We start from the raw sequence: 14208 nt of genomic DNA, 5'->3' as shown, positions 1-14208 counted from the left end.
AGAGTGTGTTAGTGTGTAATGAATGCAGTGTGTGTTAGTGTAGTGAATGCAGAGTGTGTGTTGCACAATAACTCCAGCAAGTTACCAGCCACAAGCATGCCAGAGGCCCCTGGCACACTTATACCTAAAGAGGTGAAACAACTTGAAATAAGAATGTGTCTAGGGGCCTCCTGGCACCATTTTGATTAAGTTTTTATGGTGCCTTGAGTGTTCCTTTAATAGCAACCATGTGTACAGTGTAATGCCATACACTTTAACTGGCCAATCATAGAGTAAAGTACGCTCACTGGGATCCCTTACAGGCACATTGTGGTTAGAAACAGCTTACAAACCATATGTTTTTGTGTTTTACCAATGAGCAACACATCTACAAGTGGTTGGTATCACTGCAAGCAGACATTACTAATGGACAGACAGAAAAAAATTGCAATTGCAAGTTTTTAAGCAAGTTATTAATTAGTAGCTGCTACTAACTACCTGCCTTTAATAGTGAAAGATTATAGTAGCTAAACTCAAGAGGCAGCAATTAATCAGAGCACCTGTCTTGCAAAGACTTTTCATTGAGCTGTTTTGGGAAGTCTGTGATTGGACAGCCCAGAAAGTCTGGGCGCGGTTAGAAGGGGAGGACTTCCATATGCAGTGGACAAAGAACTGTAGGATTTGCAAACTATTTTTAGATATATCCCCAATGAAAGAATGCATGATAAAATATATGCAGTTTTTAATTTGGGGTATATCTAACAGTGATTTTTAATGAATTTTGTTTTAGGGCAGTGGGATGTCCTTTTAAGGTATCTGATGAGGTCACGGCATTGTGGTGATGTCATTGACAGTTTAGGCTATATATATCTGCTGCCCAGGACCTACCTTAACAGTTATTACTGTATAACCATGGCAGAAAGATTTGCAAGCGAGAAGAATCAGATGTTTCCAGTTATTTCGAGAGAAACAACACATGGCAAGGTGAATAGGGGATATGTAATCACTATATCCATGCACCCCCTGCCCATTTGACCTTCTAACCCAGTTCCTTTCCTTTTTATGCCCAATGTATGGCGATAAGTATAATTATTAAGATCCATATGGACCCCCCATATAAGTATAATAATTTTGGTGACTAATTTGATGCCTCATCATCAGAAAAAATAAAATGGAATGTGAATAGTCATAGAAGGGATTACTTTACCTATATATGCATGCATAAAATTGTTATAAAATGATTCTCTATTTTAGGCATCTAACATCAGAGCCAGGCCAACACAGAAAAATACGTCTTCGGGGATCAAACTCCCACCATGTCCTAATAATCGGATCCCAATGCTTACCACAAAACCCTCGGAAAAGGTATACACTACAATTTAAATCCATAGTCCGATTCATATTAGGAAGGGAACATTTTGCAGACACAGGCTGTGAACCTGAGATTTTTTTTACATCGTCATTTTCTTGATGCTTTTCTTTTTTTTTAGTTTATTGTGAATGTCATTCTTCAACAAAGTATAAATTATAAAAAAAATCACATTAATATGTATATTACATATGTTCTGCAATCTACATTAACTGAATTTCTATTTGTTTAGGTGGATTTCATTAGAGCACCCCCAGCAGAACAATTTGTGAGCGTTCCTTCTGGAGTGAAATTTCCAGTGAGTCCTAAACAACCTGTCCAGTTCTGTACCACCAAGCTCTCGGAAAAGGTATTTAATACTAATCCAGACTAGTAAGCAGATATTTTCAAGACAATTGAAATAGGGCTACGGATTGATATGAAAGGTTGTATAGTTAATGCCAAACCATGGAAATGATCAATTAAAGTAAGCATTAAAAGATTTGATAAATTACTATCTCACATCAATCATTAGTTATATTGTAGATTATTAACTCTTCTACCATATAACAAAATAGCTGAAGTGGATAAGCATTAGTCTACTATGTTTAACCTTTCAAACAATCCCCAATTATTTTATATATTGGTTGTTTTATGCTAATGGTTGTTCTTCAGAATAGGTTTACAGAATGAGTGCACACATGTTTTATGTTATAATGTTTTTGCAGCTTTATAAGCCAAGTCCATCATTTGACCTTGAGGATCCATATTGTCGCTTGATGAGGACAACCTACAATAACCTGCATGACCCCTGCTTAAAAGAATATTACCAGAGTAAAATCCCTCGACAACGGATACGTCAGCAGGGATTTATCACCAGCGATGATAAGGTAGGATAAAAAAACAAAAACAAGCAACATGCCACTACCATTTAATTTTACGCTAACATATATTGCATACATAAATTTAACTGAATGACATTGAATTAAAAGAAAATCTCTTGTTTAGGTTGTTTGCTCTTTAAAACAGTACAACGAGTACAGGGAGTACCTCTCAAGCATACACAGAAAGAAAATGAAAAAAGTAAGTTGGATTCAGATTTATAGCAAAAACAGTCAACATAGTAGACAAAGTGTAATTTTCAGTGGGATGATACTTAGCCACTCAAATTAAAAACAATTTTAAAAAGATGAATAAATAATAATAATAATCTGTTTCTTTTTTAGAAGTTAGAGAAACAAGATAGAGAAAATTCGTCTTCGACCAATGATAATCCCAAGTTAGTTAAACTACATACTTCTTAATAAAACGTAATTACTACTTGACGATTTTGCCACGTGTGATTTCCTTCAAAACAGTTCGAACATATGAAAAAATGTCATCATACGAACATGTGGGTTAAAATATGAAATTTTATTTAAAGAAACACTCTAGCACTATAACAAGTTTGTCTAATTGAATTGGTTGTAGCGTCTGCAATCCACGGCACCTATTCCATGGTTAATGTTAAATCACGAATAGTTTAACACCTAATGAGGGGCCTACTGCACATCCCTTGCTTGGAGTAGTTAAACTCCACCTTAGCTATACCAGTGTATAGCAGCAATAGATGTCTGTGATACTCTGAGAGCCAGCAGGTGGAGTTCCTATCACTGCCAACTATTGCTGCTTGAACTAATGTTTAAGTATGAACCTAAGCAGTAGAGAGGGGCTGGACAGCAGGCGTCCGGGGACCTTCATTCAGTGTTTAACAAATTGAAAACGATTCAGCGCCCAGGTACTCCAAGCACTTTATCTATATTAATGAGATTAAGCGGTTTTAGTGCCTTCCTCCAGTGTTACTTTAACAAACAATATAAAAAATCATACAGATTGGCCTTTAATCAGATACAATTCGAGGTGTTTGCTGGTACCATTATACACAAGGCAAATAAGCACAAACTTCATATTTTAACTCATAAAATCGGGCATTCATGTCATCAGGGATTCTTCAATTGTGGATTACTAAAAATTATTTGAAAATGATATTTGCTTTGTTTCTTGGTATTTGCGTGCTGTATCATGTGTATTCCTGCAAAGCAATTCAAAGAAAAATACTGATGTTAATCTTGATTGCGCTAACTGATTGGGAGTAATATCTAAACACTATACTATGAACTCTATCAATCATTAAACAATAAAGACAAAAAGTAAATTGGGTGCACACCCAGAACATGCATTTCACAGGAATGGTGCTTCCATAGAGGGCAAAATATATACATCATACAGAAGGAACAGGGCACACATACAAATCTATTTTTTATTTTATAAGGCTACTTAAAATCACGTATCTCAGCAAACAAATATGGGGATTCATGCCCACCATATGGCCATATCATATTGTGTTAAGCCCACCACTACTTCACAGTATCCCAATATCAGTGGGTCCTTCACTAATTCCAGTGTAGGAGACAAATCAAATAGTGCTAGTGCTAAGTACATTGCAGTGTATTTTAATAATCTGTTGTAAAAGTTCTTACAATAAAAATGAAGAACAGAAATTGGTAACTGTAAAACTCATGGGTGGGGGCGACCCCTGAGGAATAATATATACAAAAGTTCTTACAAGAGATTATTAAAATACACTTTTGCTTATTTAGCACTCGCACTATTTAATTTTTCTCCCTTGGTAGAATTAGTGTAGGACCCAGTGATATTGGGGTACTTTGAAGTAGTGGTGGGCTTAACACAATATGGCCATATGGTGGAACTGAATCCTCATATTTATAAAAATATATCTAATCATCAACTTATCAAAAAGCATCCTATTTATCTAAATGTGTGTCCGCTTTTGGGCTATCCTATGAATATCTTTCTAAGATCTCATAATAAGTGCTAACCTAACGGAAATGTACCTCAAATGTGCATGTAATAAAAAACAAAAACAAACAGCAACTAGAAAAGCTACAATTTCTGGGGAAATTGTGTGAAGTGTTCTTGCCTCCACCAGTAATCTACAACTGGAGTAGGCGGAGTAACTGGGTGGAGTGGCTTGAGTAACTGTTGTGTGGTTGGAGTGGCTGGAGTAACTGGGGAAAGGCTGGAGTGTGGTTCACTCACTCTACAGCAAGGGCAGAGAAGAGCTTTCAAATCTTTCAAATCCCTCGAACATTCCACCAACTGCCAACAGGAACTAATAGATTTCAAATAGGGCAAAACAAAACAAACTGCTCCAAATTGCTCACTTCACTGGCGGATGCCATCTTCAAATGGTTGTATTTTAACCCCTTAAGGACCAAACTTCTGGAATAAAAGGGAATCATGACATGTCACACATGTCATGTGTCCTCAAGGGGTTAAAAACTATAAATCCTACAGTGAAGAGCTTTATATTGTGAGAATGACAAGACCCAGACCTACATTTTGATGCATAGTATGTCTCTGAAATATTAATAATGAAGGCCCTTCAAATTTTAGGTGGCTAGAGTGGAGTTTCAATGAATGTCAATGGACGGCGTGAGTTGCAAACAAATGGTCATATTGTAAAAAATAACAGGACTATGGCTTAGCTGTGGACATTTTTTGTGGCAGCAGGGATAGCTGAATGTTTTGATATAAGATTTGTGTAGGTGGGCCTGAAAATGAGGGAGTGGTGGCAGCTCCACTGGTTTTCAGCTTTTGCCAGCTCCCACTCTAGTTTTGAACATTTTGCCATTCATTCCTATGGGACCAATGTCGCCACAAGAACGACGATATTTTGTGAACCATTCTGCGAAACGTTCCACAAAGTAATAGCAATCCGATCGGCAACAATCCGCACGTTTCGGTATATTACTGTCAATGTAGTGTAAATGTAAAATAACATTAAGTGGTCTTGCTATGCAAGAACACTTAATAAGAAACTAATGTTGTATTGTCAGCTGGCCAGTTTTGTACCCACAGAAAAAAAATATGCATCTTGGAATCATTGCTTTCCAGCCACCCACATACCCCACTACATCAGTTAATGAAGTGGATGAAGAGTGGTGAAAAAAGCAAAGAAAAAAAATAAACGGAGCTTCGAAAATGATTCTTCTTCTAATACAATAAAAAAAAAATTAACGTTTAGAATAGTCAGAGAGAAAGCCGAGGTCAAGAGTAGGAGAAACCAGAACAATCTATAAATAAGCCAAAAGGTCAGGAACTGTCATGCCTTAACTATGGTATCCTCTTACTTCCTGGTTCCACGGAGCTTAGCCACACCCCTTTATGACACGGTCTCCCTATTTAATCCGACCGCACCAGCTGATCGACGCTGGATTATTGAACTACGTTCCGTACTCACGAACCGGCTACAACATCGTTGTGAAAGCCCTCTGTTACCGGACCGGACTAGAAGACTTCAAGTTCCCTTCACCTTTCCTCATCCACGACTAAAGCTGACCTCTCTCCATTCAGGATAACCGCCTCTGAGGAGATCTCGGGAACCAGTGTTCTATGTGCCGGAAGCTAAGTAAAACCTCTGTGATAAGCGTTGCATCTCAAAGCTGTTATTTCCTGTCTCCAAAGTCCTTCGATAAAACAAACCCGTTACAGCTAACTTCAACTCATACTTTAAATCAGTTAGCTGCATCCGTCTTGCTTCAGTTAAAGCCTATGGAACAGCTATTGTAACTTCTTATCACCTAAACACTACTAAGAGACTCTTTCTGATTCAGTGTCTGCTAATTACTACCTTTTACTACTTAAAGCTACAGTGCCTGTAATTGTGGACTTCAGTTATCGTTTATTACTTAAAGCTACATTGCCTATAATTGTGGACTTCAGTTATCGTTTACTACTTAAAGCTACATTGCCTATAATTGTGGACTTCAGTTATCGTTTACTACTTAAAGCTACAGTGCCTATAATTGTGGACTTCAGTTATCGTTTACTACTTAAAGCTACAGTGCCTATAATTGTGGACTTCAGTTATCGTTTATTACTTAAAGCTACAGTACCTGTAAATTGGAATTAAAGTCAATACCTTTTACTTTTTATAATAAATATTCAAACTATAAGAAATCTGCAGTTGTGTTCCTTCATAACAAATGTTTAGACGTGACAGGAACACAGAGAGAAGACAAACGGTTCAACAAGCCAAAGTCAGTAACAAGGAATCCAATACAACATAACCGCACCCTTGGGTCTACAAGAACCACAACAGGGCAACTTCCTCCAGGAAGCCCTGGCTTTATATAGCCAGGGCACTTAAACTATTGGTTGGCATTACTTTGGAGTTAATTTTTGAGTTCGTTCAGCACTCAGAGTCAGAACGTTCTGGCATCAGCGCGACTGTATACAAACAGACACACATGAGTCTTTCCTGCCATCGGATTGGGGGGAAGGAGCTCCGGAACAGGTAAGCATGACAGATAAACATCGGAATGTACAGATCTGCTAGTGTTAAATAAGCAGCAGCATGATAAGTCTTTAGCTTGTGAATACCATCGGCCCTTTAGGGTTTAACCCTGGCCTCCAATATATAATGTCACATTAGCACACCTTCCACACACCACACATTGGTACAATGGCCACTTAAAACATCACTATGACTTCTAGATTGGGTGCTGCTAAAGTGAAGAACTGTTTTTGCAGGAAAAAGCACTATACATTAGAAAGCCTATTTTGTTAAAACAAAATAGAAATCTATATTTCCTTAAATCATATTTTTATACTTTAATGTGCTTTTATTTCAAGTATAAATCTTTTGTCTGTAAGATAAAGGATGTAGTGCTTCTAATTTATTGAGCTAAGACCTGTGAGCTCTACCATTATGTTATGTAGTTGTATCAGCTGCAGCCTGGAACAATAGGGTATGTTGGAGGTTTTGTAGAGATCGAAGGAATTGCATAGGATTTCATCACCGAGCCCATTGTATGGACAGAGCACTTTGATAAATAATACATTGCAATATGGAGTTGGAGTGGGTAATTTTGCTAGCAGGTTCTTTATCTTTTTTTGTAATTGACAGAGCCAGGTGTATAACTGTTAGACAGAGTTCTCTGCAAGACATGTGTTTTTTTTCTTAAGCATTAATATATCTGCAAACCTGTAAGAGAAATAGCTACTATATATAGCTACTATATTCTCATCATCAGTCACTCAAAAGTGATTTGTGCTAATTTCATAATTCGCACGTTCGGCTGTCATTAAAAAGACCGGAGAAGACGTATTTAACACAGAATACTCCATTAAATACCACTGTTTGTGTGTGTGTGTGCCAACAGTCCCAAGTTTGCCAGTGCAATCACACATTTGGGGATTCTGTCCCAACAAAAATGAGTCCAGGACACATCTCAAATGATCAAATCTGTCCAGCAGTTTATTATGCTGAGCAAAGTTTAGGCTGCAGGAAAATAGGGCATTAGAACCAAGCAGAGAGCTCTACAGTGGAGCTCAGTGCATAGTCTGCCATGAGGTAGGAGGTTGACAATCACCCTGACCAAGCTTTAAGGGTGGTTTCGTCCCATTTTATATTCAAACCCAAAACACCCTTCACATATGGTCCCACTCCTTTCAGCCTACACCCTTGCCTGCTCAACTCCGTCCCGGATGACAGTAAGGCAATGTTAGCAAATGCAGTATGTATAAATGATATGTGACAATGAGGAGACAAGGACCAACTTGGTCCTTATCTTTGTATGTATGGAGGTTTGCGGAGGAGTCATGTCCAACACCTTGCAGGTGTCCATTGAGCCAGATAAAGGTGACTGCTGTTATGGCTGATGATATATATTTATAGATGATTGTGTGATGGCATTTCCGAGGCCAAATTGAGGACCCATTTAAATAAATTACTTATATAATAAGTTTGAGCAAGAGCAGAGCAATTTTTAGGCCAAAACTGTTGAACTGAAATCATATCTGAGTTAGGGATGTGTTTTCTAGTTTAGATAGATTTGAATTACATTTGAAAGCCACTAGAAAATTCACACTTTTGTGAATATCCCTAACAGCTGTTAACTTTGATAACAAATTAAACATTTTACAAAGAAAAATATCTCCAGCCACTTGGGTGTTAGACATTTCTTCTCATTTCACATATCTACCTTCATGTATAGATTAAAGTGGGAAATAATTTAAATTTGTATTACTTCAAGTGCCTTTGCTGGGTCAGCTTTTTGATAAATGCCGTGTTTTTGCAGAGTTTAATAATGATCTTTCTCTCACTCTGTAGGTTTGAAGAAAGGAAAAGCTAGCCCTACATTATTTGTTGTTTTTAGATATATCTCTAATAAAGCTTTTTGGTAGTTTGATAAATACCAGAATTACACAGTGTGTTTTCAGCATTATTTCATTTGTCTGAATGTAAATAGATGTGTCACATTAGGGGTCTTTACAAAATAAATGCAGAGAACCCAAAAGTGACAGTTCATCTATAATTGGTGACTGTAATAACATGCACATTCAGTTATCGCCATATAAAAGTTTTACTTGAACATCATTTTTTTGTCTGTTTTTTTAGTGAAATTTCTCATAAAGTCTAAAAAGAGAAAAAGGCATCAAAATAAAAATGTTATATTTATTGCGGCTATTGGGTATGGTGTTATTCCCTCCAGGGGTTTCCGTGCTGGACCTCTGGCGAGGTCACGGCTCCATGCCCAGAAAGGAGCCTCGGCCGTTGGTCCTGCATGAGGCCCACTGGATGACTCTTGTCTTCAGAGGTTTTAGGTGCGGGGCATGAACCACAATTGTGTAATATGGATTGTAACCTACCCCAAATTGCACGCTGTTTGACTTGTATTTTTCCCGTTTCAGTTAAAGGAACACTGTGGTCACCTAAATTACTTTAGCTAAATAAAGCAGTTTTAGTGTATAGATCATTGCCCTGCAAATTCACTGTCATTTAGGAGTTAAATCACTTTGTTTCTGTTTATGCAGCCCTAGCCACACCGCCCCTGGCTGCTATGATTGACAGAGCCTGCATGAAAAAAAGAGCTGTTTTCACTTTCAAAGAGATGTAATTTACCTTAAATAATTGTATCTCAATCTCTAAATTGAACTTTAATCACATACAGGAGGCTCTTGCAGGGTCTAGCAAGCTATTAACATAGCAGGGGACAAGAAAATCTTAATTAAACAGAACTTGCAATAAAGAAAGCCTAAATAGAGCTCTCTTTACAGGAAGTGTTTATGGAAGGCTGTGCAAGTCACATGCAGGGAGGTATGACGAGGGTTCATAAACAAAGGGATTTAACTCCTAAATGGCAGAGGATTAAGCAGTAAGGCTGCAGGGGCATGTTCTATACACCAAAACTGCTTCATTAAGCTAAAGTTTTTCAGGTGACTATAGTGTCCCTTTAACACTGTTTTTTGTAAAATAAAATTCTAAATAAATAAAGGATTTAAAGAAAAAAAAAATGTAACATCAGTTTTCACTGACAAAATGTTCTTTCATATTCAAGCATATGAAAATCAAAACCGAACCATCACCTTTCTGAAATTCAATCCATTAAATAAAATATTTGTAAAAAAAAAAGAAAAAAAAAGTAAGCATAATAGTACAAAGGAGTGCCCTGTTACTCACCATTTCATGTAGCCAAACCATTTTTCAGCAGTTTGACTTCTTCTGGAATCCCTAAATAGTGCATTAGGTAGCAATGCAGAGCTTAGCTCATTGGCTGAGAGCAATCAGCTGATGTTCAAAAATGGTTCGACTTTAACAATGGAGAAGACACCAGGGCACTCCTGGCACCATAACCACTATGACGAGCTGTAGTATATATGGTGCTCAGAGTGTCCCTTTATTCATTTCTCATGTGATGGTCGCTTTTTATTTTACAAATATATTACAGATTCAACAATCAACATACAACCCAATTCAGTACTGGTACAGAAATTGCATTGAAGAAGAGAAATAAACAGTTTATCTGTTTCTCCTGCTCACCGTATGCTGACTTCATAAAGTTGATCTAATAACAGTGATTGACAAGGAGTCAGCAGTGGAGGCACTCACTTCCACGATAAATTCAGTGATGTGAAGTTCTACATTATATTTTTTTTCAGACATTCTGATCATATTATTATTATTATTATTATTATTATTATTATTGCCATGTATATAGCGCCAACAGATTCCGCAGCGCTTTACAATATTATAAGAGGGGGGATTTATTTAGGACAATTACAAGAAAAAATAAAGGAACGATAGGTTAAAGAGAGCCCTGCTCAAACGGGCTTACAGTCTATAGGACATACAAAAAAAGTATTTGATCCCCTGCTGATTTTGAACATTTGCCCACTGACAAAGAAAAGATCAGTCTATAATTTTAACGGTAGGTGTATTTTAACAGTGAGAGACAGAATAACAAAAGGAAAAAATTCAAGAAAAATGCATGTCAAAAAAGTTATTTCACTCATTGACATGCAAATCAATTTATAGGTATTTGACCCATTCGACTTAGTACTTGGTGGCAAAACCCTTGTTGGCAATCACAGAGGTCAGACATTTCTTGTAGTTGGCCACCAGCTTTACACACATCTCAGGAGGGATTTTGTCCCACTCCTGTTTGCAGATCCTCTCCAAGTCATTAAGGTTTCAAGGATGACGTTTGCCAACTCAAACCTTTAGCTCCCTCCACAGATTTTCTATGAGATTAAGTTCTGGAGACTGGCTAGGCCACTCCAGGACCCTAATGTGCTTCTTCTTGAGGCAATCCTTTGTTACCTTGGCTGTGTGTTTTGGCTCATTGTCATGCTGGAATACCCATCCATGACCCATTTTCAATGCCCTGGCTGATGGAAGGAAGTTCTCACCCAAGATTTGATGGCACATGGCCCTGTCCATCATCCCTTTGATGTGGTGCAGTTGTCCTGTCCCCTGAGCAGTAAAAGACTCCAAAAGCATAATGTTTCCACCTCCATGTTTGACAGTGGGGATGGTGTTCTTGGGTCATAGGCAGCGTTCCTCCTCCTCCAAATACGGCGAGTTGGGTTGATGCCAAAGAGCTCGATTTTGGTTTCATCTGACCACAACACTTTCACCCAGTTCTCCTCTGAATCATTCAGATGTTCATTGGCAAACTTCAGATGGGCCTGTACATGTGTTTTTTTTGAGCAGGGGAACCTTGCGGGTGCTGCAGGATTTCAGTCCATCACGGCGTAGATTGTTACCAATTGTTTTCTTGGTGACTATAGTCCCAGCTGCCTTGAGATCATTAACAAGATCCTCCTGTGTAGTTCTGGGCTGATTCCTCACTGTTCTCATGATCATTAGAACTCCACAAGGTAAGATCTTGCATGGAGCACCGGACCAAGGGAGACTGACAGTTATTTTGTGTTTCTTCCATTTGCTAATAATCGCACCAACTGTTGTCACCTTCTCACCAGGCTGCTTGGCGTTTGTTTTGTAGACCATTCCAGCCTTGTGTAGGTTTACAATCTTGTCCCTGACATCCTTGGACAACTCTTTGGTCTTGGTCGTGGTGGAGAGTTTGGAATCTGATTGATTACTTCTGTGGACAAGTGCTCCTAATCTCAGCTCGTTACCTGTATAAAAGACACCTGGGCCAGAAAAATGATAGACTGATCATTTCTTTGTCAGTGGGCAAACGTTCAAATTTAGCAGGGGATCCCCTCCCTCCTCCGTACCCCCCCCCCCTCTATCTCTCTCCTCCCTTCTCCCCAAGTGCAGTGTTCCTTTCTACATACTAAATCAATTTGTAACAGCGGCTGTACATTTATCCTTCTGAATTCTAAATGCTTCTGAAAGAAAAAGAAGAAAAAACTGTTTTATACTGACACCGTGATGCAGAGAGAAATAAATAAGGACTGGCACAGGAGATAAAACACAATCTATGAAACGTATAGAGCCATTGGTATTCATCAGATAAAATGGTAATTAACCCCTTCACTATGGGACTCTTGTCTACACGGTTCCCATGATGGGGGGTGGGGGGTGGGGGGGGAGTTGAATACACACAAAAATGCTGCTCAGTGAATGGGGAGGCACAGAAACACAGCCTTCACATGCACAATCAGCCCCCACACTCATTATAATTAGCATTTATATAGCGCCAACATATTCCGTAGAGCATTACAATTATTGTTTTATATTTGAAGTCCTATGCTACCAGCCAGGTCTTAAAAGTTCATCACCACTACAAGCCACAGCATATACACAGGGGGTGAATCTTTACTTGCCAATAGCTAGTGAGTGAACATTTTGATCCATTAAAAATAAAAAATTAGCATTTACAGACTTTTCAAATATAACCATTTTTTTTATTGAAATAGAGTTGAAAATCAGAATTACACGGAGAATGCTAGTTTTAAACAGATAGATTTTTTTCAAATCTACACATTAAACATTCCCGGAATATGGAAAGTGCAATGTCATAGCCTCAATAAAGAACCTGCCGGTTTTATCTGCTTTTGACCAGACCGCAGTCCCTATTAGCATTATTCTCACAACTCTAAATAGGTTATTTGATTGAACGTCTGTGCGGGGTAACTTTATGTCAGGGAAACAATGCAGAAAATAGAAAGTAGGAAAAAAAGTCAAAGATCAGATGTAAAAAACTTGACCTCCCAATACCATTACATATCAAAGTAGCATAGCGTATCGTGAGAGCTTTAAAACTTCAAGTGATAGATTGTGTCTCCAAATCTTTAACAGCCAAAGGCAGATTAAAGGCTTTCCTTCGGAAGAAAGCACATGGATTAGTACATTTGATACAGTGTCTGAAAAAGGCCTACATTGTGATCTGAGCCTTATTCGACTTACCTAAAAATGTACTTCTGCTAAAAGACTTGAACTTTCCATAGACAAAGGGTTTCATTCATTAGAGCTCAAGGTGGGCCTTATTGACAGAAAACAACAATTTTAGGGTAACAAAAAAAATTAGTAATTGCAACGTGGATATTCACACAAAAAAAATCCTTATGGCCTATCAACCAAAACCATGAGAGTTAAATGTGTCTGAAGAGTTCAAGCAATGTCAGAGAGAGCAAAGTATAACCAGCATGCATAGAGATTCTGTACTCATTCAATTAGCAGTTTGGACCCTGGACACCAGAGGTCACAGAAAATACTTAGGCATTCCGTAATGGAAAAAGACAAGTCCTTCCCATCTGTTGCAATTGACGAAGTGGTCATTGAACAAGCAAATCCTAAGAGAGGAAAAGAATTGCTTTAGGGAAATGTGATATTTCCTTATCCCACACACTCTCTCACTCATATTTCAATCTTTGTTCACCATTGGTGCAGAATAATTTACATTTAAAGTCAACGATCATGATGTTTGTATAAGATATACTGCAGAGAACGTCACTATCAATAATCACTAATTTAAGAAATGCAGTAAGGTTAAAGGGTCACTCCAGCATTGTAACCATTACATCCCGCTGTAATGGTTATTATGCCAGGAGTACCCTAGTCTGGTCCCCTGGTAATGGGTCAAACCAGGGACAAACATTTGCTCTCTTACCTGGATCCCCTCCGGGCTTTAATGCTCCCTGGCGGTCTAGTGATGCACCTCCGACTTCTACAAAGCCACAGAAGCCAGAAGCTGTGGTACTCATCATTCGTTGGCTGTGAAAGGTAGCTCAATGCTCTCAGCCAACGAATGCAATTCTGTGCAATGAAAGTTCTTGAGTTCCAGCTGACGGTGACGCTGTCAGAGGTGGAAATTCAAAGCAAAACGATGCACAGGTTTCAGGCGCCGCGACCACTTCAAATCACTGAAGTAGTCATGGTGCTTGGAGTGACCCTTTAACCGCCGTGAATGTAAACACATTCTTTTAACACAGTTTGATGGCTTGTGACAGGTAGTTATCAAAGCTTTGAACACAAAGAAATACATTGTTCCAGGCTTCCATTTGGATAGTATTCCTGGCAGTGCAAGATGGACATTGTACTTACATGTGGTTGTTTAAAATAC

At 38.4% G+C, this 14208-nt stretch overlaps 1 protein-coding gene across 1 annotated transcript; it reads left to right on the top strand.

Annotated features, from left to right (window-relative positions):
* The first annotated feature begins 891 nt into the window (after nt 1-891).
* Nucleotides 892-8526, top strand: LOC134609339 (fibrous sheath-interacting protein 2-like). The gene is made up of 6 exons (XM_063453019.1): nt 892-963; nt 1234-1344; nt 1581-1697; nt 2056-2217; nt 2554-2606; nt 8505-8526. The coding sequence occupies exons 1-6, from the start codon at nt 892-894 to the stop codon at nt 8524-8526; spliced, it is 537 nt and encodes a 178-aa protein (XP_063309089.1).
* The last annotated feature ends 5682 nt before the right edge of the window (nt 8527-14208 follow it).

The sequence above is a fragment of the Pelobates fuscus genome, chromosome 4 (genome assembly GCF_036172605.1).
Source record: "Pelobates fuscus isolate aPelFus1 chromosome 4, aPelFus1.pri, whole genome shotgun sequence".
Taxonomy (NCBI): Eukaryota; Metazoa; Chordata; class Amphibia; order Anura; family Pelobatidae; genus Pelobates; species Pelobates fuscus.
This window is presented reverse-complemented; position numbering and strand designations above follow the sequence as displayed.

What these genes read in the sequence shown, in the direction of transcription:
- LOC134609339 (XM_063453019.1), top strand. Translation starts at nt 892, where the DNA reads ATGGCAGAAAGATTTGCAAGCGAGAAGAATCAGATGTTTCCAGTTATT. An exon ending in CCACAAAACCCTCGGAAAAG is followed by an intron (nt 1,345 to 1,580) that starts GTATACACTACA and finishes CTATTTGTTTAG; the next exon opens with GTGGATTTCATTAGAGCACC. An exon ending in CCACCAAGCTCTCGGAAAAG is followed by an intron (nt 1,698 to 2,055) that starts GTATTTAATACT and finishes ATGTTTTTGCAG; the next exon opens with CTTTATAAGCCAAGTCCATC.